General features: G+C 41.1%; 2 protein-coding genes across 3 annotated transcripts in view; one reads left to right on the top strand and one right to left on the bottom strand.

The window, feature by feature from the left end:
- Nucleotides 1–5,212: 5,212 nt before the first annotated feature.
- Nucleotides 5,213–17,228, bottom strand: LOC126941076 (uncharacterized). Its single transcript, XM_050767324.1, has 3 exons — nucleotides 17,059–17,228; nucleotides 10,578–10,808; nucleotides 5,213–10,027 (listed from the first exon to the last, which is right to left on the bottom strand). The coding sequence occupies exons 1-3, from the start codon at nucleotides 17,226–17,228 to the stop codon at nucleotides 9,445–9,447; spliced, it is 984 nt and encodes a 327-aa protein (XP_050623281.1). The 3' UTR covers nucleotides 5,213–9,444.
- ZNF407 (zinc finger protein 407) overlaps nucleotides 9,975–27,279 on the top strand; it is a 460,325-nt gene continuing 443,020 nt past the window's right edge. For both annotated transcript variants that reach the window (XM_050768239.1, XM_050768243.1), the window contains exon 1: nucleotides 9,975–10,350. The gene's annotated coding sequence lies outside the window, so the exon portion shown is untranslated. The remainder of the gene's footprint in view (nucleotides 10,351–27,279) is intronic.

Genomic DNA, 27,279 nt, shown 5'->3' with positions numbered 1-27,279 from the left:
AAGCTCACCAAAGAAAACAAATGCTATTTTATCTGGCTTCTCACTTCTACAGATATCTGTCTTCACTTAAAAACAAATTCCCAAACAAATTTCATGAGAGGGCCAAATGACTTTTAAACACAATCTAGTTTAGTAGACAGTATACTATACTATTTTAATGACAGGGCGTGGTGGATCATGCCTGTAATCTTAGCACTTTGGGAAGCAGAGGCAGGAGGATCCCAGTTTTGAGACCAGCCTGGGCAACATAGGGAGATCCTGTCTCTTAAAAAAAGAAAAAGTGTACTATACTATTTTAAATGTCTACTTTAAAATGAATTCAGTGTTATCTGTCATTTTTAATATTATTTTTCACATCAAGGTTGAATATTAATTGTATATGTAATGGCTAAAAAATCATGATTTGAGGTCTTGATTATACAAGACAAAATAAAATACTTGTTTCTATCTTAATGTACAATGGTTAGATCTAGCATAACTATGATAATGATCTGTAATACTATTGCCTTTCATAACGCAGAAAAACTTAAACCAAGTCCTAACAGTAGCACATATTCCTTCTGCTCTTCCACTGACCAACTATGTAACATCTACGTTCTATATTGCAGAGCACTTAACAAGTAAGAAAGCTCATCTTCCTCTTTACCATGTTGAGAAAACTTTCTTCTTTAAGAAGTATGTTCTTGTAAGGCAGAGGTTGGGTTGGATATGTTCTATACTTTGCTCAGCTGTCCAAAGTCCTAATAAATTGATAAAACACAAAGACAAGAATGCAGGAGATTTTCTGAAGCAACAAAATGATGCATTCTTTTTAATTCCCAGCGTGATGTAGAAGAGAAGTGATAGCAGGTGTAATAAGTATAATTTCTCTTCTCTTCTTTTCTTCTTCTTCCCCTTCCTCCTCCTCTTCCTTTCCTTTTCCTTCCTTCCTCTCTCTCTCTTTCTCTCTTTCTTTCTTGAGTTTCATTCTTGTTGCCCAGGTTGGAGAGCAATGGTGTGATCTTGGTTCACTTCAACCTCCACCTCCCAGGTTCAAGTGATTCTCCTGGCTCAGCCTCCCGAGTAGCTGGGATTACAGGCGCCCACCACCACACCCAGCTACTTTTTTGTATTTTTAGTAAAGATGGGGTTTTACCATGCTGGCCAGGCTGGTCTCAAACTCCTGACCTCAAGTGGAGGTCACCCATCTCGACCTCCCGAAGTGCTGGAATTGCAGGCATAAGCCACCACGCCTGGCAAGTATAATTTCTTAACAGTTATGATAAGTAAACACTTCAGAGCTATTTTAGTTTGGATAGAATTGAAAAGAAAAAAATGTCATTATGTGGACACATGTTATTTAAAAACATTATTCTAGTGTTATTCCTTATGCAGGATGAACAAAGATGTCAGATAAATTATGCCTTTGACTATAACAGAAAATCTAAAGCTTTAAATCATCTCACCTCCCACACTGAAATTCACCAAAACAGCATTGGAAAAGAACTCAGATTTAAAATTCTAGTGTGGGAGGTTAAGTGTTCATAGCATATTCTTATTGCCATTGTGAGTAGGCACTTGAATGGAATGACAAAAAATGTTAATTTAAAGGAAATGAAACTTTAAATGACACTTAAATTAGTCATCAAAAATGACTAGTCACCAAAAATGACCATCGCTTCCTTCAAATTTTAAATAATAATAACCAAATAAAGGAAGCCATCTATAGTTTATTTAAAATCCCACTTTCAGTCCCAGAAGGCAGAGTTCAGGGATACTTTAGCAGGTAAAAGTAAGGGGAGAGGGCTCTGAAAAGGAGAGATGAACAGAGAAAAAGCAACAAATTCAGCATACTCTGCCTAAATCACTGGTTGATCTCTGAACTATGCATGTGTGAGGCAGATTCAATCCTTTCAGCAAAGGCTAAAGAACTATATGAGATTTTAGTTGCTCCCCATGAAAGGAGAGAAAATGTTTGGAGTATGAATACAGCCAAAGGAACTACCTGTTAAAACAAAACAAAGAAACAAAAAACTCTCTAATGCTTGTCAGAGGAACATAATAGAATCAGGAATCTCTGCACTATATTTCTCAAATGTCTAGGATACAACCACAAGATTGCTAGACATTTAAGAAATAAGAAAACATGAGTCATAATAAAAATAAATGGGAAAATTAATGAGAATTAACATCAAGATACTCCAGATATTCAAATCAGCAGACAAAATTTCAAAGTAGCTATTATAACTGTGCTTAAAGACATAAAGGAAAATGCATCTGTAATAAATAAGCAAATAGGAAATCTCATCAGAAACAGAAATTATAAGGAAAAAAATAAAATTTGAGAACTTAAAAATATAATATCTGAAATAAATCATGAGATGATTTTAACAGAAGGGTGGATGTGACAGAAGAAGGAATCAGGGAACATGGGAGATAGATCAACAGAACTTATCAACCTGAAGGTCAGAGAAAAAATAATGGAAAAAGAGGACAGAGGTTTGGTTAGCTGCATATAATATCAAAAGGTGTGACATATTTAATTGGAAACCAAGAGAAACAGAGTAAAATAAAATTATTTGGAGAAATAATGGTCCCAAACTTCCCAAATTTTGTGAAAGACATATACTTACAGATTTCTAAAGGTCAGAAAGTGCTGAGCAGGAAAAATCAGATGAAAATCGTGTCTAGTCATATCACAAATTATGGAAAACCAAAAATAAAGAGAAATTCTTTAAGGCAGACAGCAAAAATGACAAATGACATATAAGGAAACATAAAGGCAAACAAAGATCTGAATGGCCTCTAATTGCTTATCAGAAGCAAATAGAGGCCAGAAGACATTTAAATATATCTTTTAATTTAACAAACATCTTATAGATGTCAGATGGCTAAGATTTGCCTCTTAATCCATTCTGGTAATCTCTTCCTTTTAAATGGAATGCTTGGTCACTAACATTTAATATCATTAATAACAGTTGAATTAAGGCTTCTCATTTTACTATTCACTTTATGCTTTATCTATAACTTTCAGCTATAAACCTTTTTGGAGGTTATACGTAAAAAATATAGGGGAACAAGACAAAAAAATGTGTGCGAAAATATGAGTAAGGTATGATTATTAGGGAGAAGTATTATAACTTGATTTTGATAATTGCATTGTGGTGGTTCACAAAAAATATGCATAAACCATAAAATATGGTAAAATGTGAATAATTATAGAATCGGGGTGAGGGGTATATGGAAGTTCTTTGTCCTTTTAATAAGTTTTATAGTAAGTCCAAAATTATATTAAAATAAAAATTACAAAGCAAAAAAAAAAAAAAAAATGAGGCCAGAAATTAAATGCTCTCTAAATTCCAGGTGAGTCTGAGTGATTACTTTGTAAGAAGAAAATTAAACTTAATATTTTTTCTGGCTTTTTTTATCCTAATTAGGGAAAACACACCATTGATCATTGATCCTAATTAGGGAAAACATGCCATTGATCATGAATTCAAAAGTTCTTCTGAGATGGTTCAGGTGTCCATTCTTCCTGTTGACAAAAGTCTCCTGTAATATTTTTAGCTTTGGATGGGTGAGAAATGCAGTGAAAGGGAAACTTGAAATTAGTTACTCTAAAGCAGAACTCCTGAGAAAGAGGATCACTTGGGAATGAGAGTATACACCATAAGCCCCTAAGCTATGAATCACTGCTCTTGGCCTTGGAAGAAAAGATTCTGGTTTAAATTCCTGGCTGAAGAGGCAACATAATATAGCACAATGGTTCCCAAACTTTCCTCCATATTGGAATTACCTGGGGACTTTAAGAAGTACTGATGCCTGGGTTCCTCTTCCCCTGCCTGACTTTCTACTTTTCTTGCTATGGGGTATCACCTGGGATTTTTTTTTTAAGTTCCTGAGGTGATTCTAATGTGCAGCAAACTCAGAAAGCACTGGTGTAGAGGTGAAAGTGTGTTGAGTGGACTCTGGTTCAAATTCGGACTCCAGATTTTACCAGTTGGATAATCTTGTGCAAAATATGTTATTTCTCTGAGCCTTGGTTTCCTTAGCTGTAAAGTAGGAATGGGAACATCTTGATTGCAGAGTCGTTGGCAGCACAATGGCAATATATGTAGAACACTTAGCACAGCACCTAGCATGCAGTAGACACTCAATACATGGTGTTACTTATTTTTGTTATTTTAATTTTCTATTTTTCCATTTATACATAGATATTCTACAAACAATTTCTTAAAGAGGAATAATTAGAAAGCAACTTATGTGTGCGGCTGGGGTGTGTATAATGCAGTTACAAGTTGGGATCCTCTTTGTTCTGAAGTTGAAGTCTCTTGCTAGGAAGTGTCCAGGTACAGAAAGACAGTAGCAGTGAGGACCCAGGTCACCACACGTTCTTGGTATTATCTCTCAAATCTCAACAGAGAATGACAGATGTCATATTGTCCTTGCACTTTCTTTTACTTCATTGATTGAATGTATTAAATTAGGTCATCACATTTATAAAGATGAAATCAATCATATTTGAGATAACTACAACTATTGGCTTCCTACCCTGGATCCATTTCTCCTTTTCCTTCCTAATTCTTACTTTATTCATGTTTCCATCCCTTTCCCACTCAGCCAAATGCCACAGGTAGAGCTGACACCTTCCCAAGATCCAGGTGATCTCTGAGGCCTACGGGCAATCCCATTCCTGTTTGCAGTGCTTAGCTCAGGGTACTGTATGTGAGCCACTTCTGGCCATGGGATGTGAAGGCATGCTTGCTGGGGGCTTTTGGGAAGTTCCTTTTCTCTTAAGAGAAAAATCGTAAGAAAAGGAGTTCTCTTTTTTCTCTCTAGATGTTATCCCTGGAATCACTCTAGCCATCTTACTACAGCCTGATGTTGAATCGGGCATTGAGAATTGAAGTGCAGATGAGAAAAATCTAGGTCCTCGATACTAACATTCAACTCCTGAGTCAAAAAATTCTGAAGCCTCCTTTATGTCTGGATGACAAATTTGTGAGCCAACACACTTTTTTACTGATTAAAGTAGTGGAAGTTCATTTCTATTATCTGCAGCTAAAAGCTTCCTGGTATAAGTGCTTTGCGTTATCCTCTCAATTATTCTACATTTCACAATCACTTTCAAAGCAGTAATATTATACATTTCTAATTTGCATAACTTGCTACAGTTTTCAATTTTTTTTTTTTTTTTTTTACCATAGTTAACACAAAGTCCTTGAAGTGAATATCATCTTTATCATGATTCTATTTTAGTAATAAGAAACTGAGGCTCAGAAAGTTTAGGTAACACAGTAGGAAATGATGAAACTGAAACAAGAAATCATGTCTATTTGATTCTGTTTTTTTCCTGTGAAGACAGTCATTAATGCTCTTCACTAAATGTTTTCATTTCTTCTGACAATGCCAAGATTGCACTTCCCCATCCTTTTTAAGTCACTTGCGCCCACGATAATTTCCTTGGCCCAATGCAATGTGAACAGAGAAGATATATTTTACTTCTGGGCCAAAGCTTCAAGAACCAGTGCAAGTTTTGTTGACTTCTCTTTCTCTCTAATGCAGATAATGGAAGTCCCATGAGCCTGGGTCCCACAAAGAGACATGGAGTGTAGCATCCAGCAATGTCTTGATAAATTTGTAGTGGGAATTAACAATACACATTTGTTATAAACTACTAAGATTTGGTTATAAACCACTAAGCTTAACCTAACCATTGCTAACTGATAAATTCATAAAGTGGCTATACCACTTTGTGTTTTTAAGTGGTAATAATTTAACTCAGTTCTCTAATAGATACCTCAATTCTAAATATTTTTTTTTCTGAGAAATCTATGTAAATTTTACCCAGAAATAGTAAAGTTTAAAAAATGTTATTTCGATAGTTTTTGTGGAACAGGTGGTTTCTGGTTACATGGGGAAGTTCTTCAGTGGTGAGTTCTGAGATTTTGGTGCACTCATCACCCAAGCAGTGCACACTGTACCCAATGTGTAGTCTTTTATCCCTCACCCCTCGAGTTCCCAGAGTCCACTATATCATTCTTATGCCTTTGCATCCTTACAGCTTAGCTCCCACTTATGAGTGAGAACATACAATATTTGCTTTTCCATTCTTGAGTTACTTCACTTAGAATAATGGTCTCCAACTCCATCCAGGTTGCTGCCAACACCATTACTTTGTTCCTTTCTACGGCTGAGTAGTATTCCATAGTGTATATATATCACATTTTCTTTATCCACTCATTGGCTGATGGGCAGAAATAAATTAATTAGCTAAAAATACATTTACATAGTCATCATCAAACCAGGTGTTCATTTACGTTAATAAAACTGTAGTTCCTGACAGCTTTCTTTGAGACAAACAGACTTACATCAGTTTTTCTCAACAGTTGAATCCTAGGCATTCTGTGTGTATTTAAAAATGTTGCCTCAGTATGAAGAAGTTGTTAGGATGAAGTGCTAGTGCTTTATCTGAAAAGTATCTCCCTCCTCCCAGCAAGCCACTCTGTTGGGACTATATCCAGTGCAGAGGTCCAGAACAGAAGCAGCATGCAGGTGAACAGATGTTTAAGGTATTAGACAGAGGGAAATCGTCACCAGGTACCCAATATAGACAGAATCAGAGAACATGACGTCACTTCTTTGAACGTCATTTTTCTCATCTGTAAAATGCAAATGATGTATCTATTTAGAGTAGTTAGATTAATTGAAATAATGCATATATGGTTTGTAGCATAATGCCTGGCATTTATTTAATAGTTGATATATTTTAATTTTATACATCCTCATTTTGTCAACTTGCTATTGTAAAAGTGTTTACTATTCATTATCCAATGGAAAAAAATCACATATACCCAGAAAAAGATGTGAATATATTGATTGCTTTCTTTTCTCAGACACGATAAAAGCATACATTTTGAATTTATGAAGACTGAAAATCTTTGCTCTGAGTTTGTCCTTTGCAACTTTCTTAAGACTGTAACTGGTAGATTTGGCAATAAAACTTCTGTATCATTTAGGCTGCTTCATGGTGCAAGTAAAGAAAACTAGACTTAAATAAGAAAAGGATTTTTTTTTTTTTTTGGTTAACAGGTCTCAAGTGGGGCTGGCTTCGAGGAGGTCTTGACCCCAGGGGTTCCTTGTGTCACTGTAACCACCCAACGAGTTCATCTTGCCCGCTGCCCAGACACAGTGGATTCATCAAGACAGAGGAACTGCAATGAAGAGTTTAATTCACACAGGGCTGGCTAAACAGGAGACCAGAGTTTTATTATTACTTAAAGCAGTCTCCTGAAAATTCAGAGACTGGGATTTTTAAAGGATAATTTGGGGAGTAGAAGACCAGGGAGTGGGGAGAATTGATTGCTCTGGTGTGAACTGAAATCACAGGGAACTGAAACTGTCCTCTTGCACTGAGTCAGTTCTTGGGTGGGGGCCAAAGGACTAGATGAGCCAGTTTATCCATCTCAGTGGTGCTAGCTGATCTATCAGTGCGGGTCTGAAAAACGTCTCAAGCACCAATCTTGGGTTTTACAATAGTGATGTTATCCTTAGGAGCAATTGGGGAGGTTTAGAATCTTGTGGCCTCTAGTTGCATGACTCCCAAACCATAATTTCTAATCTTGTGGCTAATTTGTTAGTCCTACAAAGGCAGTCTGGTCTCCAGGCTAGAAGGGGGTTTGTTTTCAGAATGGGCTGTTATCATCTTTGTTTCAAACTTATACTATAAACTAAGTTCCTCCCAAAGTTAGTTCTGCCTATACCCAGGAATGAACAAGGACAGCTTGGAGTTTAGAAGCAAGATGGAGTTGGTGAGGTCAGATCTCTTTCACTGTCATAATTTTCTGTTGTAATTTTTGCAAAGGTGGTTTCATCATTAGGACGCTCTGTATTCACTACAAGTCTGTGTTGTCCATGTCAAGCATTATTCATTCAAAAAGAAAGAGAGGAAGGAAAAAAAAAAAGACTTCCCTTTTTCCTTAGAATCAGAAAATTAGTCTTGAATGAGAGCAGTGGAATCTCTCAGTTGGAAATGAGGTCAAACTGACTTCCTTAGAGTTTTAGTAACTCAAAATACTCAAAATAGAACTGAAACATAAACTTAGATTTTACTTCACTGCTCAAGGGAGGAAGATAAATGTTAACTAAATCCCCAAGGTAAGAAAGGTAGCAAGATAAACCACCCAAAGATCACAGAATGCCCAATCCATATACAGAATTGTGCTACTGTCATTGTTAAGAAATTTATCACCTTGTTATACAAGACCAACAGTGCTGAAATAGCTATTAAAAGAGTAGGAAGTACTAAATTTTCAAATAAATTTTAAATTTCAAGTGAACTCTTTGAAGGCTGAACCCAGTTTTATCTTTTATATAACAGGGACCCAATAAATGTTGGTTAATGGAATAAAAATAACATCCACAGCTGGTCACCTGTTGTAAAGAAATTGTTTTCCACATTTTTCTCTAGAATTTAAAAATAACTATTACTATTAAAATGAGTCCACATGATAGATGGAAAAGGTTGACTCTGGAGTTTAAGGTTGAGTTCCACTTTTACTAGCTGTGTGATCTTGGAACAGTTTATTAGAGTCTTCTAAATTACTGTTCCTTACTGTGGATAAGAGAATTCATGTGGATTACAATCAGAATTAAAACAGATAATGTCTACGAAAAGTTCTCTATGAACTATTTAAAAAGGTAACTAATTATCACTTGAATGTATTCTGATTTAAACTGAACTGTGTTGGAATTGGCCTTGAGTGATGATTCGGTCTAGAAAGCCTATCCTCAGAACATTACCAAAAAAAAAAAAAAAAATCCAATTACTTACAATGATTTTTTTCAGATGGAATCTCGCTCTGTCGCCCAGGCTGGAGTGCAGTGGCGCAATCTCGGCTCACTGCAGCCTGCAGCACTGGGTTCAAGCTATTCTCCCGCCTCAGCCTCCAAGTAGCTGGAATTACAGGCTCGCACCACCACGCCCCGTTAATTTTTAAATTTTTAGTAGAGAGGGGGTTTCACCATGTTGGCCAGGCTGGTCTCAAAATCCTAGCCTCAAGCAATCCACCGTCTCCACCTCCCAAACTGTTGGGATTATGGGCGTGAGCCACCCGGCCCGGCCAATGATCTTCCTAAATAGAAATCTGATCACATAACTTTCCATTACAGAGTCTAACCCTACCCTATCCCTAACCCTGCGCCTACAACATAGTCAAAACTCTTTAGCAAGGCAGATGACCTCAAGCAGGATTTCACCGCGTCTTTGTCACAGCACTTAACAAGCTGTGATGTATTTATTCGTCTACACAGGTCTTCCCTACTAGATTCTGAGTTTCAGAAGAAAGGCCTCCAACTCGAGGTTCATGAATGGACCTGCACAAGGGGCAGGCGGGCTGTTCACCACCACGTCCTGATGTCCTGCCTTTTTTTTCCTAACAAGCCCGTGTGCTGGGCCGTTAACGTTCATAAAAAGTCCTTGTCGAACGTTTTAAACAGCCAAGGTGTTTCAGCTTTAATAAAAGCTGAAAGTTTGGCAATACCAAACTGGTCACCAAGCCACATTCCGCTTCTTGGTCTCCTTTTTGGTATCAGAGTTCGGCTGGTGGCTTCCTGTGGCCTCTGAAACAAGGACCTTATTTTGGGGAGCCATTCGAGAGATTTTTCTAATCGTTTAAAGTAGCATTCTCGCCTTGCACAGCTGAAAGTCATTTCTCGAAATTGGAGCGCCAGAAGCGACAGGAGCCACTCCAGGTCCCGGGGAAGCCGGCAGACACGCAGCGGGCTGCATTTGCCAGCGTAGGCCTCTCGGGTCCCGCGCCGTTCTGGGCCTTCTCCGTGTTTCCGGCGCCGCCCTCGGGGTCCCTTATTGAGGGCGAGAGCCGGGTGGAGGGACAGGGCAGGAAGCAGGCGGGATCGGCCTGGGAAGAACCCGTTCTGGGACCCTCTAGATATCCCAGACGCTCCTCCCGGGTCGACATCGCCGGACTTCGAGCCCGACGCGCTCAACGTATTTAGACTGACTCCTTCGGCTCTCCGTTTTCCTTGTCTAAGGGAGGGGTGGGACTTCCTGTTTTATCTCCGAGCGGCTTCCGGCAAGAGCTGATGGGTTAAAAACAAGACAACACATGAGCCTGCCGGCCACTCGGATAAAAAACAAGGAACTCGACCTGGATCTTACTAAACCAGTTCCAAGATTCTGTTTTTCGGCTGTGGCATCCGGCGCTGCATCCACGACGGAGTCGCCCTGGATGTCACCGGAAGTCCTTCAACGGAGAAACAGGATGTCCCGCCTCTTCCTCCCAAAGGGAAGACGGTGAGCCGGAGGAGTCAGTCAGAGGGGCGAGCAGGAGCGATTCTGTCGCCAAACAGGTAAGTTATTCTCTGGCCGGGGCGGGGGGTTTGGAGGCGGGGACCGTCCAGCGTCAGCGCGGGGCCTGGGGGCGGTGGCTTGAGGGCTTGAAGCCGGGCGGCTGGGCGCCCAGAGTCCCGTCTGGGCCCTTCGCTCTTTCTCCTCCCCCCTCCCCCCGCCTCCGCCCCTCCCTGTCGCCTTCCTTCCCGACACCCGCCCAGACTCACGCCCGGACACACACCCTCACTCGCTCGCACACGCTGCCTCGCCGCCCTCCTCCCCCCGGCCCCCGCCGCCGCCCTGCCCTCTCACCCGCTCGCACCGCAGGCCGGTCCCGCGGGCAGCCTCGCGTCGCGCCCTCGCGCGAGCGGAGCTCTCGTGGACACCTCGGGGCTGCGGATCCAGCGTGGCCTCGGTTTCCCCTGCTCGGTCCGCCTGTCCGCGCAGAAACAGCCCCCCGCCCCCTCGGGATGCACCCCTGCACCGAAATCGGGCCGTTCTCGCTTGCCCAGGTTGCTCTCAAGTGGAAAATAGATGCTCCCTTAGCTGCACAGCTGCAAGGTTTAGCGTGTGGTTTCCAGCAGGGGCTCCCTGGACCGCCCGCCCACTCATGTGTCACCCCCAGGTGCCCTGGCTGCGCCGCTGCTACTCGCGCCTTCTTCCGTTAAGCGACGCTGGTGTGGGCGGGCGGAGGGCACACGAGTGCGTTGGCCGAGAGCACCGCCGTGGCAGCGCAGGGTCCTAGCCACTCCCGACTTCAGTCCGCTTTGCGCCACTGCGGGGAGACCCCCGGCTGCCTGACACCGCTGCGGGCAGCAGTGGGTTTCTCAGTAGATGCTCACCTCTTCCCAGCCAGCCAGTTAGCACGCCTTGGGTGCGTGGCCTCCTTCTGGAGTTTAAGCTGGTGGAGACGGGGTGCAGTGGCCGCTGACCTCTGTCGGTTGAGCTGGGTTTTCAGTAGCCCTTTTATTTCATTGGGGAATTTTGGAATAGGACATCCCACATCCGTGGACACATATGTAGAATACTTTTATAGGTAATTACAGTCTTAATAGTGATTTGAGTTACAGCTTTGCAGTCTGTGCCTGGGGACATCCTAGTCGTAGTACGTATCTGTTTTGTGGTGAGGTGCTAGTCCATTTAGAACACTGTAGACAAGGGCCCTAACATATACTCATCAGAACCCTGTTAAGAAGAGCTCATATGTCATTTGGCATACTCACTGTACTTCATTTAGTACAGCAGTCTTGTGTAGTAGGAATTATTCCCTTTTTACAAACAGACTCACTTTGCTGTATACAAAATTACTGCTACTGGCACAAGGTAAAGCTCTTTTCTTGCACGACATGTAAGGCAGGTGTGATAATTGCTCATAACACAGTTGCCACTGGTGTGTGTGTTTTTTTTAAACTTTATTTTGGAATAAATTAAGATTTACAGAAAAGTTGCAAACAATAGGACAGTTCCATTGGTACCTTTTAAGCAGAGCAGAGTGGCTCCATTTCAAAAACACTGGTTCTTGCTTTATGCCAAACACCCTTCTAGGTGTTGGAAATAATAATATACTTCCCTAGAGGATTTTGAGGTCTGGTCGAAGAGACGTAAATAAATATAATACCCTTTTCTACGTACTAAAATAGAGAGATGGGAGCACAGTGGAAGTTACGGCTGATTGATGGTGGAGAGTGGTGAAAGCTTCTTGTAGGATATATTATTTGAGTTAGGTCTCAAGGACTAGTGGGTATTCACCTGGTTGAAGGGACGTTTTCCCCAATATTCATTCCAATTAGGTTTGTTTTATTAGAGTAGAACTCGCTAACCTTAATAAAATAGACTCTCCTAGTTTGATTTCTTCTCTTTCTCATCTCCTTTAAGAAGGTGGTTTGTATCCCAGATAGAAGAATCCTACTTTCTAAATCCATGAATAGGTGAATAAATTAAGCTGTGTATTTCTAATTGGTGGTTGTGACTCTCGACTGTTGTTGAGATTGGTTTTTCAGGAATGCACTGTGGTCCTCCACTAAGCGTTTTCCTTACTTTCCAACTCTGATGACTGGTGAAATTAAGTAATTCGTTCAGGAAACATTGTATGCTTGCTTTGTGCCAGTCATTGCACTAGAGTAAAATGAACAAGATGGTGGAGAATATAAGCCAGCAAATGTGCCTTGGCAGTGCAGTCTAATGTCATGCACACAGAGTGTCACAATGCCAGTCATGATTCTTGGTTGTCAACCGTGGCAATGGACTTGGCTGACTTAAGCAGAAAAGGGATTTATTGGAAGGCTATAGATGGCTTTCAGAATTGATGGGAAGGCCGGGGAACTGGATTCAAAAAACAGGCAGCAACCAAAAGAGGCTGGCTGGATGGGGCCACAGCCAAGGCAATATCACATAAATAGCCTGCTTAGAAGTTTGCTACTGGTGACATTGCCACTGGAGAAACTGCCATGTCTGTTGCTGGACTTTTGACTCTCTTCTACCACTGAAAAATCTCTTATTGCTCCTGCATCTTTGTGACATTTTTTGCCAAGCCACTGCAGTTGCCAGGGAGCAGGGATATGGAGAGAGATGTTCTTTATCTCTCGCAAAGACCCACACGTTAAAGGAGTCTTACTAAATAGAAGGCAGCTTGGGCTGTGGGTAGCCCTGAAAGCAAAAGTGTCCAGCATAACCACTGAACCTGGCAAGCCTAAAGAGGTTAGGGAGGAATACCAGGAGGGAATGACGATCAGAGAATGAACAGGAACTCATTGGGCAAAGAGAGAGAGAGTGGCTAGGGAATCAAGTTTCAGGTAGAAGACTTCCAAGTGTCAAAAGGTAATGTGGAACATTTCAAGAATTAAAAGTTTGGCTGGATCACGGAGTATGAGAGGAGGTGTGGAAAATAAGGCTGGAGAGGCCCTCCTGAAGAAATACAGGCAGCATAGTGACATGTACACACTTTTGCTTGTTTTAAGCCCTTCGGTTGCAGCTATGGAGACCAGTTGGCATGGCGTAAGGCTAGGGGACGGGGATCTTTCAGAGGCTGTTGCATTGGTACTAGATTAGACATCACAGAAGTCTGAATTAGGGTAGTGGCCCAGAGGTAGGGGAAGTGAGTGGATTGTACATGCTCAGTTAGTGGAGTGGGTTCAGGGATGGAGTAGGTGAGATGGACGAGTCAAGGTGGACACTGACGTGTCTGCTTTGGGTGACTGGGTGGAACCTGGTGTTCCCTGTGTGGCGATGGAAGGTGAGCAGGTGCCCCAGTAAGATACTTCAGTGTGGGCTCATTTCTGTGGACACGTTGAGTGGGCAGTTGTATGGATGAGTCTGCAATCCCAGAGGACCACCAGCATCTCACTGCAGCCTTGGTTCCTTCAGTTAGTTGTGTGTGTGTGTGTGTGTGTCCTTCACTAGATTATAGCAAGACTGGCTTTCATGTGTATGCACCCCAAGTCTCTTGGCATGGTGTCTCACACATAGAAGGGGGTGTTAGGCCATTCTTGCATTGCCTAAAATGAAGAGATAGCCAAGGATGGGTAATATACAAAGAAAAGAGGTTTAATTGGCTCTCGGTTCTGTGGGCTCTACAGAAAGTGTGGCACTGGCATCTACTGGGCTTCTGGTGAAGCCTCAGGAAACTCTCCACCATGGCAGAAGGCAAAGGGGGAGCCAGCATATCCCATGGCAAGAGCAGGAGCTAGAGAGTGGGGAGGTGCCACACACTTCTAAACAGCCAGGTCTCACGAGAACTCACTCACCATCTCAGGAGAGCACCAAGCCATTTGTGAGGGCCACTGCCACCATAGTTCAGTCACCGCCCACCAGGCCCTACGTCCAACACTGAGGACATGAGATTTGGAGGGGATGCATATCCAGACTGTATCAAGGGGAATCAGTAAATATTGTGGAATTTAATGGAGTGAGTACGAGTCATTTGGAGCAGAAAGGAAGTACAAAACATGCGTCTATACAATATATGCATACATATGTGTTTATATAGCTACCTACGTATGTATCTTAACTTGCTTGTGTCACTAGTAGGGGATCCACATCTGTATATATCTATATTTTGTAGTGGAAAGACTTTTTTTTCTTATCAGTATTGTGACTAGAACGTCTCCTTATGGTAATTATATGGGTAGATCATAATTGTAGTAACTCCCTGCTTACTTTATTATCTTGCAATTCCAGCTACCTGGAATAAAACCCAGAAATAGCCTTGCAAGAAGCTGATGACAGTGTAGGAGTGTAAAGGAATTACAGCCTCCCTCAATAAAGTACAATCTAGAACTTCTAGAATTGGGCACTGAAAGAACCTTTTGCGGAAGAAGGTGGAGAGAGATGATGGTCTCCAACACTGTCTTCTTTAAGTGTCATTTTTCCTTTGGAGGATTATCACTTTTATTCATACAGTAGTTTCCAGATATAATAATCCTGGTTTAACAGTTTGTTTCTCTTGAGTATAACTGAGAAAACTGGACATTTTAAGTGTTAAGTACTTAGGGACAGTAAAAGGCAAATAAACATAGAAGTCAATGGCGGTAGCAATAATAATGTTATCGAGCTCTTTGTATAAACACTGTGCCAGGTGCCTCTGTACATAATCTCGTTTAATCCCCCCAGATCTTTGGAGGTATATACTACATTTTACTGATTTATGGGACACTCAGATTTAGGATAAATAGCTTGTGCAAGGGGACACAGCTATTAAATGGTAGAGCCAGGATTTGGACCAAGATGGTCTGACTTCAGAACCCCTATTTTTAGTCACTAAGTTATATTATCTTCTACAATATTTTAGCATTGATTCATTCAACATTGTTTTTTTTTTTTTAGCTCCTCTTATGTCCAGTGTAGTCTGTGAGTTATTAGAGATCTCGGAAAGGGTAGGATAAACACAGTGCCCTGGTCCTGCTGGGAAACGCACATCCTGCGCCGTGTGGTACAGCCCAGGGTGCGGTAGGCTGAGTGTGTGAGGGTAGTTGGGGGCAGGGAAGAAGCCGCAGGGGGACTCCTGCACTGACCCTTGAGCCTGCCCTGGTGTGTGGGGACAGGTCATTCAGGAGAGCGGTGAGGCTCCCAGGCAGCCCCGCAAAGCATCGGGCAGTGTAGCATTTGGAAGCAGCAGCCACACTGTGACGGGTCTTGAAGGCCAAGGTAATACTTGAAGAGTTTATTGTAAGGCCATTGGGGAGCCAGTGATAGGTTCATGCATTTGTTCATGTCTTAGCGTTTATTTAAAGAAAGTTTTGAGTCCTGCAGCACTCACTGTGCTCCACAGATGTTATGAGAGTTGCTTATAAGGAGTCTTGCTTTAATTTGGAAGAAGGTTTAGGGAGACTTCTCAGAGGAAAGGAAGTCCCCCCTGCCCTTCAGTTATTTACTTAGTTGTTTACAATTGAACATCCAATGCATGCACACCCTCAACAATTGCAGGTAGTACAGTGTTGCCTCAGACTCCAGGGCTGCTCTCCAGAGACAATCACTATTAACAGTTTCTTGAGTCTTGAGTTTCCTTCTAGAAGTGCCCATTCTTTTTTTTTTGAGATGGAGTCTCACTCTGTTGCCCAGGCTGGAGTGCAGTGGCATCTCGGCTCACTGCATGCTCCGCCTCGCAGGTTCACGCTATTCTCCTGCCTCAGCCTCCCGAGTAGCTGGGACTACAGGCGCCCACCACCACGCTCAGCTAATTTTTTTGCATTTTTAGTGGAGACGGAGTTTCACCATGTTAGCCAGGATGGTCTGGATGTCCTGACCCCATGATCCGCCCGCCTCGGCCTCCCAAAGTACTGGGATTACAGGCGTGAGCCACCGCACCAGGCCAAAGTGCCCATTCTTTTAATGTGAGCAAAGCAAATGACAACAGTATCTTCTCTATGAAGCAATTCTGACAGTAAAGCCCAACCACGTAAGGCAGGCCAGGTAATCGGTACCTGTACTGAGGAAGTAGCTTAGGCTTGGGTTTCCTGGAACCTCAGTCTGTTGGTGAGACACCATTGATGCCTGTGAAACAGTAGATCCATTCCATATCTTTCTTTATTCTTAAGTGTTGGTTTTTTTTTTGGTAGTTGTTGGTTTTTGTTTTAACATTCAAGCACTGAAGAGAAGAAGTGCTCCCTGATTTGAGGCACTTTTCCAGAGGTAACCATTGTTAAGTAATTTCAGACTTAACAGGATGTCTTGGTGAGCTTCCAGTGTTATCTCATCTATGTAATATTTTCTATTATGGATATATTAGCTTATTTAAATGTTATTAGTGGACATTAAGGATTTCTGGCCTGTGTGATTTGATGGGTTGTAAAGCTATTTACTGCCATAAAGAACAAAGGAAAAGGGGTAAGTTTGTGGGGGAAGTTGAGTGCGTGTGACATCCAGATGGACTTAGGGGTCTGGTACCTACAGAGCTGTTAGCTAGAGATAAACATTTAGGCGTCATGGATAGTGGATGGGAATGAAAACCATGGAAGTTCACTTGGTCACTAAGGAAGGGGGATGAAGAGATAAGAGAGGCCACCTCCTCACAAAGTACAAGGTTTGATTCCATTGTAGCTCCTTTGCTTCCTGGGATTCGGGGAATTCCATTACGTTCTTTAGACAGGTCCTTGCCTAGTTTTTCTCCTTGTTAGCTCTTGGTTTGCATCCCTGTGGCAAGTTCCCTTCTCCCTATCCCAGAAGCTTCCTCATGTGCATTTGGATCCTTTGCTCGTCTGCTGTGGCCACCAGGGGTCTTAGGTTTAACTCACACTTCCAAGACCTCCCCAGGCCACACTCGCACAGTCTGGAGAAGGGGAGGAACAAGAGCCACAGCTTGCCAGCCGAAAGTGACACATCTCCTTTCGGGGGTGGTCCTTGCAACTGTCTGCACAGCTGTCCTGACACTGTCTTTCCAGTGGCTGCTCCAGTGCAGGGACATGAGAGCCACGTCGTGGATGTAGGCACAGCCTTATCTTTGAAATCTCATGCCCCATAGGGAGCCAGTATTTTTGAACATTCCATAGGCATAACTTGTAGGATCCTTGGCAGAGGATAATAAATAAACATAGAATTCAATGGAAGTAACAATAATAATGTTTTTGAGTTCTTTATGTAAACCTTGTGCCAGATGCCTCTCTATATATATCATTTAATCCCCGCAAATCCTTTGAGGTATATACTACATTTTATTCATTTATGGGACACTCACCATTTATAAGAGTCCTTGCATCCCCAGGGCACCCAAAGCATGGTGTCCCCATCAGATATTTATAGTTCATGAATAGTTCCTCAAAGTCTACATGGAGTTTACCAGTTGGGCCATTCTTACAATAAGCAATTTCGCTTAGTGGCATAGTTGACATTCTTACCCTTATTAGGTTACCAGAGGGAACAGAGCCAGATGGTTGAACTAACAGTCTAATTTTCATGTATCAGGGAAAGGGTTTTGTTAACCTTTTCACTCACTGTTCGCCACACTAAGAAAGAAATGGAGTGCATTCTCTGATATCTGGGGTCTGCCTTCCCAGGGCCATTTCTAGGGTAAGAGACATTCCAGCAGTGACTTCAGTCTTGAAGAGCACCTCCGTCACCCCCAGTTACTTAGTGAGGTCTCCAGTCTGACCATTTCCTAATCTTATAAGGACTGGGAAGCATGGGCTTTGGATCCGCTGTCTGCGGCTCCTAGCTGTGTGACTTCAGGTAAGTCTCTGGGAGATCGTCTCTCTGAGCCTCAGTAGCTTCACTGTGAAATGCGTGTTGTCTTGCAGTGTTTGTGTGAGTGCTAATTGGTAGAATGTGGGTAAGTCTTCATCCAGGAGCTGACAAAGCCAGCGCTCACTCTATTATAACTGTTAGCCAACAACGGTCAGAACCGTACTGCCCACGCCGTGAATTAAGCACATAGCATACTAGTGAGTTTGAAAAAAAAAAAATTAAAAAATTAAAAAACCATAGGAAGTTTGTTTCCTCATACATAACAGTAAAGGTTTTCTGCCCAGCATAGCAGTTGATTACCCTGCATCATCAAGAAAACATGAAATTATATTCTATATACATGTTAAGAAAGTAGGGAATTATATAACTTTTTTATAGGATTTCTATGAAAACCACATTTTTTTAAACTTAAACAATAAGCTTTATTATGAATCCAATAAGATGTAACTGTGGGACACACACTGGTGTACTAGAAAGGTACGTCATTAACCAGCCAAACCAGCAAAAACCTAGCCCGCATCTGTGTATGTTGCTGTTGGACTAGTGTGATGAGCAAGGAGATTCTGGTTCCTGGACCGTGGGTGGAGACTGCGGTCCTTGGGTTCTTCCTCAGAGCTTTTCCTGACTTCCTAAGCCCGATGAAGTTACCCGTAGAGTAATATGTTTCTGTTAACATTTGGTGAGGAAAGAGGCCACGGTTTCACGCCAAAACGCCCTAACCCTTCAGATTGTCTGGAATCACTGGCGGCCGGCCTGGGCCGGGGCTGGGGCCTGGGCCTGGTGTGGACATGAGCAGCTTTTCCAGTAAATAAATGGAGAGCAGTTTAAGGAAACAGATGAAAAACTTCTGGGAGATCATTTTTGTATTTAATAGCTAAATGGTGATCTTAAAAATGAAATTTGGAAATTTGCTATGTGAAAAAAAAATACAGTAATTGATTTGTAATGAGTTTCAGGTTGAAGCTCATCGTGTATATAATGCTGAATTTTATCTGGAAAGGTGCTTTTAAGAACTGTGATGAAGAAAACCTGGAAATAACCAGTTTCTTATGAAATAATGGAGATACCTAGTTTATATATATTTTTAAAAATGTATTTTAAATATATTTTGAGTACATACGGGGTCTTGCTATGTTGCCCAGGCTGATCTTGAACTCCTGGACTTAAGCAGTTTCTCCTGCCTCAGCCTCCCAAAGTGCTGGGATTACAAGTGTGAGCCACTGTGCCCGGCCTAGATCTATACATGTAAAAATTCTTTGTTTTTCATTCTTGTTTTATTTCTTGTGATCTCATCACACATGCTTTTTATGTGATGACACAGAGCACAGTCCTGAACTGTGGTGGGGTGTATTATATCAGCACACTTGAGGAGACATTTGAGTGTCAGTTTTCTTGGAATTTTTGAAATTATTTCAAAGTAGACTTGATATAGAATTAAATAGGAATTAAATAATTAAATAGAATTAAATAAACAGTAGAATTAGAGTTTAGATGGCGTTAGCTAAAGCAAAGTAAATGCAATTTTATTTAAAATAGAAGAAATAATCTTAGATATATCAGGTGTAATTCAGAGAGGGTTTGGGCATCAACTAGAAACTGATTTGGCAGGCCAGGGCTGGGGCTCAAGAATCTGCATTTCTGACAAGTTCCCCGGGCGACTTTGCAGCTGCCACCTGAGACCACACTTCTCCAGCCTCAACATCACCTGATGTGGCTTTGATCTCTCAGGCCGCTTGTAAGAGGAGATTAAGTAAACCTTCCCAGGTTTATACCAGACTAACCTTTTCGCTAAAGGTTAGGTTTAGGCTGTTGGAAGGACATGCATTTGCTGATATCCGTCAATCAATCAGTATTGAATTGGCAGCCGAGGAAGCTGTCCAGTTGTTTTGCTGTAGTTCTGTGCTCTGTCTCACATTTGTCTTCCAGTGAATGACTTTCCCTGCCTGTGCAGGGGGGATACGTTCTGGAGAAATGCCTCACTAGGTGGTTTCATTGTTGTGTGAACATCACAGAGTATACAAACCTACATGGTGCAGCCTACTACACACCTGGGCTATATGGTGTGGCCTACTGCGCCTAGGCTGCAGACTCATATAGCATGTTACTGTACTGAACACTGTAGGCACTGTAGTACTCACAGAATCTAGTTTTTAATTTTATGTTAGAAAAAAGAAATGCACATAGTGATTAGATGGGGAAAAAAATAGAAATGGAGTATTTCTCACAGTCATTGTGGTGTTTTCAGTCATAAATTTGGAGCTAATTCTGTTTGTCAGGACCACTGGCCATTGACGGGGCTGAGTTTGCACTTTGAGGCCCAGTCTTAGCAACATTTTCTGTGAAAGAGTGTCCAGATTGATTGCTGGAGTGTATAGGAGTGAAAAATTAGTTCTGATTTTGTTACTCTGAACTTTTCTCTGTTATTTTGTGTACTTAAATATCCCTTCTTATATATAAAAATCTCATCAGGCCCTGGCACACTTACATGCCCATAGTAGATGACAAATAAATGAGTTGAAATGGATTAAAAGAGTAAAGGGGAAATAACATAGGTCATTTATCCGGAGAGACTTCAGTGCCTTAGAGAGTTACTCTGTTCCCTAGAGTATCCCAATCACAGGCTTTTCCTGAACAATTGTAATTTATTTATTCCAGCTTAATCCTTATTTGTAGTTATTGAACATTTTTAGCACAAAAGTTAGAGATAGCATATTTTTATGTTAGAGTCAATGAGTAATCCCTCCCTTTTGTCTTTTTATCTTTCATCTGAAATGACTTTTTAAAACTTTATACTTTGAAATAATTTTAGAAAAAAATTTGCAAAAATAGAAAGTTCCTGTGTATGTACCTTTTGGCCGGCATCCCCTGTTGTTCTCATGTATCCATAATACAATTATTGAAACCAGGCAATTGATGACAGTTAATCTAAGACATTTATTTGAATTTAACCAACGGTTCCATTCATATCGTTTTTTTCTGGTCCAGGATCCAACCCAGTATCCCACATTGTATTTTGTTATGTCTCCTTGGTCACTCCCGTTTGTGATAGTGATGGTTCTTTTAGATTTCTTTTCTTTTCTTTTTTTTTTTTTTTTTTTTTTTTGGAAACAGTGTCTTGGAGTGCAGTGGCTCATCTCGGCTCACTGCAATTTCCGCCTCCTGGTTCAAGCGATTCTTCTGCCTCAGCCTCCTGAGTAGCTGGGATTACAGGCGTGCAGCACCACATCTGGCTGATTTTTGTGTTTTTGGTAGATATGCGGTTTCTCCTTGTTGGCCAGGCGGGTCTCGAACTCCTGACCTCAAGTGATTGCCTGCCTTGGCCTTTCAAAGTGCTGGGATTGCAGGTGTAAGCCACCGTGCCTGGCCAGTTCTTTTAGATTGCTTTGTCTTTCATGACTTTGATACTTTTGAAGAATACTGGCCAGTTATTTTGTAGAATGCCCCTCAGTTTGGATTTGTCTGATGGTCTTTCTTGATTAAATTGAGGTTTAGGCATTTTTGGTGGGAATAGCACAGGGGTGAAGTCATGCCCTTCTCAGTGCATCATATCAGTAGGTATGTGATGTAGATATGTCTTCTGGTGAACGTGAACTTTGATCTCTTGGTTGAGGTGATGATGTGTCAGGTTTTTGTACTGAGAGATTAAACATTTTTTCTTTGTAATTAATGACTCATAATTTTTTTGATTTTGGTGCAAAAAGTTTGAAACAATGAACATAATATCAGAATGTTTTGAGTTTGACCTTAGCTGTGAGGTATTTCTTATCTTGGGGAGGTTTGTTATTATTTGTTAGAACCAAACATAGCAGGAGAGAGGTAAAGGTTTAGGCTGTTGGAAGGACATGCATTTGCTGATATCCGTCAATCAATCAGTATTGAATTGGCAGCCGAGGAAGCTGTCCAGTTGTTTTGCTGTAGTTCTGTGCTCTGTCTCACATTTGTCTTCCAGTGAATGACTTTCCCTGCCTGTGCAGGGGGGATACGTTCTGGAGAAATGCCTCACTAGGTGGTTTCATTGTTGTGTGAACATCACAGAGTATACAAACCTACATGGTGCAGCCTACTACACACCTGGGCTATATGGTGTGGCCTACTGCGCCTAGGCTGCAGACTCATATAGCATGTTACTGTACTGAACACTGTAGGCAACTGTAACTCAATGGTAAGTATTTTGTATATCTAAATCTATCCAAACATAGAAAAGGTGCAGTGAAAATATAGTATAAAAGATAAGAAAATGGTATACTTGTTTCAGAGCACTTACCATGATGGAGCTTGTGGGACTGGAGGTTGCTCTGGGTGGGTCAGTGAGTGAGTGGTGACTGGATGCGAAGGCCTAGGAGATTACACTTTTATATAACTGGCAGGGTAGTAGGTTTGCTTTCACCAGCATCACCACAAACACGTGAGAAATGTGTTGTACTAAGACATTACAACAGCTAAATGATGTCACTAGGCAATAGGAATGTTTCAGCTCCATTGTAATGATACGGAACCGTCATCGTGTATGTGGTTCATTGTTGACCAAAAGATCACTAGGTCGTGCATGACTGTGTTTCAGTTCATCACAGGGTAGTTGCTCTCAGTATCCTGTGGCTTATCCATTTGGTGGTTCATAGAACTGGGTAGGTATGTTTTCTTTGTAGATCATGTGGATGACATTGCTGTATATGTTATGTATGTGTATAATATAAATTGTCTCTGTGCTCAAAACACATATGCCTGTATTGCCCCAACTGGAGCATATTGGAAGAAACACATTGGATGTATCCTTCATAGGCTTGTAAGCTTCTTGGAGGCAAGGAACAAGTCTCTCTTTGTTTTCCAGTGACTTGCTTGGGACCTGCAACACACAAGGCACTCATAAATATTTGATGAATAAATAAATACTATACATATCTATACAAATAAATACTGTGCATTTTGTTAGCTGCTTTTGCAAGTTACCAGAAATTTGTGAAATCTTTTCACATGAATGTGGAGCCGTGTAATCTAACAGTATTCAAGTAGATGGATTGCCACATTAGCTTTACTTTTAACCATTCCCCATGGTTGGATACTAGGTTGTTTCCAGTTTTTCTCTACAGTTCATGGTGAACATCCTGAAACACACAGTTCCGCTCCCCCTCTCGCTCTGTCTCTCGTGCGTGCATGCACGTACAAGCAGATTACCTTCCACATAGGTAATTACCCAGCCAGTACCATTTGAGGATGTTCATTTTCCTGTACTTTCCCAATGCTTAACTCTTTAGATTTTTAGAATAAGACTTAAATATTTTGGGACTTTTTGTTTTGTTTTGTTTTGTTTGAGAGAAGTCTCGCTCTTGTTCCCCAGGCTTGAGTGCAGTGGCTCGATCTCAGCTCACTGCAACCTCTGCCTGCCGGGCCCAAATGCTTCTCCTGCCTCAGCCTCCCAAGCAGCTGGGATTAAGGCGCCCGCCACCATGCCTGGCTAATTTCTGCATTTTTTAGTAGAGGTGGGGTTTCACCGTGTTGGCCAGGCTGATCTTGAACCCCTGACCTCAGGTGATCCGCCCGCCTTGGCCTCCCAAAGTGCTGATATTACAGGTGTGAGCCTCTGTGCCCGGCCTGTTTTGGGACATTTTTAAGGTTTCTTTCTGGAGTGTCGTAAGTGGGGATCACAGTCTGACTACAGTTCACAAATAATCTTCCAAATGTTCATGTAAAATTTTCCAATTTTCTGTTTGAATGAGAGATCAGAATAAGCCTCAGTGAAGTAATGGTTAACACCTAATGAATATTCCATCACTTTTTATATCCTCCCTAAAGTTACCTGTGGTCCTTACCGAACAGGAGACTTCCTGAGGGTGGGGTATGTTTTTAATTCACATTACCCACAAAAATCAACTGCATGTCAATCAAAGGCTTATATATAGAAGGCAAAACTATGAAACTTTTAGAAGGTAATCCAGGACAGTAGTTGTATGACTCTGGTATAGGAAAGAGGGTCTTAAAAAGATCACAGAGGGTGCAGACCGTAAAGGAAAAGATCAATATGTTTGACAACATTAACATTGATAGCTTTTGTTTATTAAGAAAAACCATCAAGCAAGTGAACAGACAGGTCATAGGGAGAATAGATATATTCAGCACATGTTAGTAATAAGAGGATAGTGTCCAGCAGGGTGACTACAAATCAGTAGGAACAACAGAAAAGGGGACAAATGACCTAAGTAGGCATTTCACAGAAGAGGAAACTTGAAAGCAAAAATGCTCAGCTTTGTTCATAATTAGGGAAATGCAAATTAGGATCAAAATGGTGTATAGTTTCTTACCCATTAGGTTGGCAACAATGTAAGAAGTCTGACGATATTGTTGGGAGGACAGGAAACAGCTGGAATGCCTATATACAGCTGGTGGAAGTGATAGGCTGCCTTTGAGAGTATCTAGTAAAGTTGAGATACCTGTATCCTTTGGCCCATTAATTCCACTCAGTCTTTATCTTGGAGCAGTGGTTTCTGAATTGTTTCGCAGCATCATTTGGGAACCTGTTTGAAATGCAGATTTGGGACCTCTGCTGTGGACCTACTGAATCAGCAACTTTGAGGATGGGCCAGGTTTCTGATTGTCAAGCCCTGTAGGGAATGTGATGCTAAAATGTGAAAACTGTTACTCTAGAGAAACTTATGCGCATGAGTGCCTGGAGACATGTGCAAGGATGCTCACAGTCACACTCTTTGTAAAAGGAAAGACTGGGAGCAATGTCCATCAGAGGAGAACAGATGCCTGCATTGTGTCATATTCCCATAGTGAAGTCCTGTACAGTAGTGAGATTGAGTGAATGTTAGCTGTTCATCACCAAGGATAACACACAGCTGGAACATAATCTCAAGGGGACAAAAAGCTACTTGTAGAATAATGCACAGTTTTTTCCCTTTTTTTTTAAAGTTTAGAAACATGCAAAAACAAAATTGTAGATTGTTAGAAATACGGGTATGATAAAGTAATAAAGAAAAGCGGGTAAATGATACATGCAAGACTCAAGTCAGTGGATAACTGTATAGGAAGGAAGGTGATGGTAACACAGAGGGACAAATTATCAGAGATGATTTGTTTTTCTTAAACTATTGTCCGCGCTCAGGATTTTGTAATATTTTTGCGTAACACCTTTACACATATTAAAAGTTTTTTGTATATACCAAATATTTCAAAAGCAAACATTTACGATTTTTTATTTTGCATACTTATCTATGTCGGGACTTTTCCGTTTGTATGAAAAGGATGTGATGGAGGTGAAGAGATAGGTCCTTGGAGGAATGTGATAGAACTTAACTCTTCAGCTGGCCTCCTGTAAAGACCTTCAGGAGTAGAGATACGAAAAAGAAGACTGGATTTGATGATCATTGTTAATACTTACTGAGCACCTGCTGTGTTCCAGGCGCTGCTATGAGCACGTGCCGTGCCGAGTTGACATGCCATTAAATAAATGAAGATTGCATCTTTCAGTGGCTCTGGGGGGTGGGCGTTATTAAAAGTGTTAGCCTTGCTTTGCGGAAGAGGCACCTTGCCCATGGGCACAGAGAGATCAGGCACAGAAGGGAGTCTGACTCTGAATCACTGCCATGCAGGGGCAGAGGAAGAAGACAAGCACAGGCAAAAATAGTATGTCTGAGGGAGCCAGAGGGAAGAAAACAAAAATCAAGGCAGAAATGGGAGTGTGGAAGAAGACTGGTAAAGGTTTACTTACTTCCTTTTTTAAAAAAATCTTAGTAGGTTTTTTTTTTTAAACTAGCATGTGTGACTTTATCATTCTAAGAGATTAGTCTCTAAAGCATAAAAAGTAATTGATCACATTTTGATTTTAGTTCTTGAATATTGAGTCTAAGTGACTTCTAAGGAGTGCATCTTTCAGTTCATTAGAAAGTAGTAGTATCCTCCCACAAGATGCTGGAAATCATACTTCTTTGCTTAGGCAATTTCTTGCTAAAAAGGGAGTACACATTTGGGGAATCAACATTTGCCTATTTTTTCTAACCTTTTATAACTTTGTTTTCTTTTGTCATTTATCTTATATTATGGGACTTTTTCTTAAATCAATGTTGTTTCTACTGTAAACCTTATCTTAAGCCATCATGTTATAGTCACTCCTTGAAATTAACAAGTATAGGAAAAATAAAAAGATGACTCTGGAAGTCAAATTACCTGTCCTGTGGAGCCAAACAGTACTACTCTTTTTCTTTGTTATTGGGTGCTGAAATTGTCTAAACCATGAGAACTGGCGAGCATTTGTAGTTATGTAATGTCATCCTTTCTAGTAGAATGGGCACCTCTCTAAGAAGTTGGCAGCCCATGAGCCTCCTTCTGGGGCAAGGATGCCTGCATTTCAAACCCATGTAGTACTTGTAGGAGATCCCTTATGGGGAAATATGGAACATAGGTTTCTTAAACAGATTTGAGGCACTTTAGCTCCTCTAGTTTCAGTTAAATTTTGCTAAATTTAGCAAATCTAAATTTTAATTCCTCAGTGCATTTTGGTGTGTGTGGTGGTCATACTTTCCTTTAATTTTCCCTTTTATAAATGCTGTGCTTTTTTTCCCATTAAACAAACCTACTTAATTGTTTTAAAGAAAAACAAGGTGATAAGAAACCTAATAGAATTGTTTAACATAGTTGGAGTAATGCCAGTCTAATCATCACATATAACCAAAGCCCAGCTTGCTTTACAGTTATTGAATATAATGGAAACTTTGTGTTCTAAACCTAGAACAAGCAGACTTTTTCTTTGGAAGTGTGTAATTCACTTATGATTTCTGCTGGTCGTGAATTATGGATCAGAATTTGATATATGATTATTGGATCAATTATTATAAAATTAGGAATAGCAGTTATAGGAGTGCATGTTAATTTAAAATATAATTTTAAAACCATTATAATTCAATGGTTACTACTAAGGTAGTAATGTACTTTTAAAAATAGCTTAGAAAGAAAAGTAAGTAGAAGTTACAGTTTCCGAAAAGGGGATGAAATAATTTTTATTAAGAATCTTCAGGGTGCGAAATCTGGTTTTCAATAATAGCGGTGTTTTATTGTATTTCACTGTAACACCCTAGGATTTCAAGGTGGTAGGTCAGAGCTATGTTTGCTAAAAGTGGCGTTCAGAATAAATTTATGTGGCAAATTATGATGGAGGTCAATGTGTTTGGAGTCTCTGTGTGATAGCGGATTACGTACAGTGCGTGTATGCTTTTTCCTGATTCACTTATCACTTCCCACCCTCTCCTTTTCTTCACCTCAGTACTGTGTCTGGTAAATAT

The sequence above is a fragment of the Macaca thibetana genome, chromosome 18 (assembly GCF_024542745.1).
Source record: "Macaca thibetana thibetana isolate TM-01 chromosome 18, ASM2454274v1, whole genome shotgun sequence".
Classification (NCBI taxonomy): domain Eukaryota; kingdom Metazoa; phylum Chordata; class Mammalia; order Primates; family Cercopithecidae; genus Macaca; species Macaca thibetana.
Note: the sequence above shows the minus strand (reverse complement) of the source record. Positions and strands in the feature narration are given on the sequence as shown.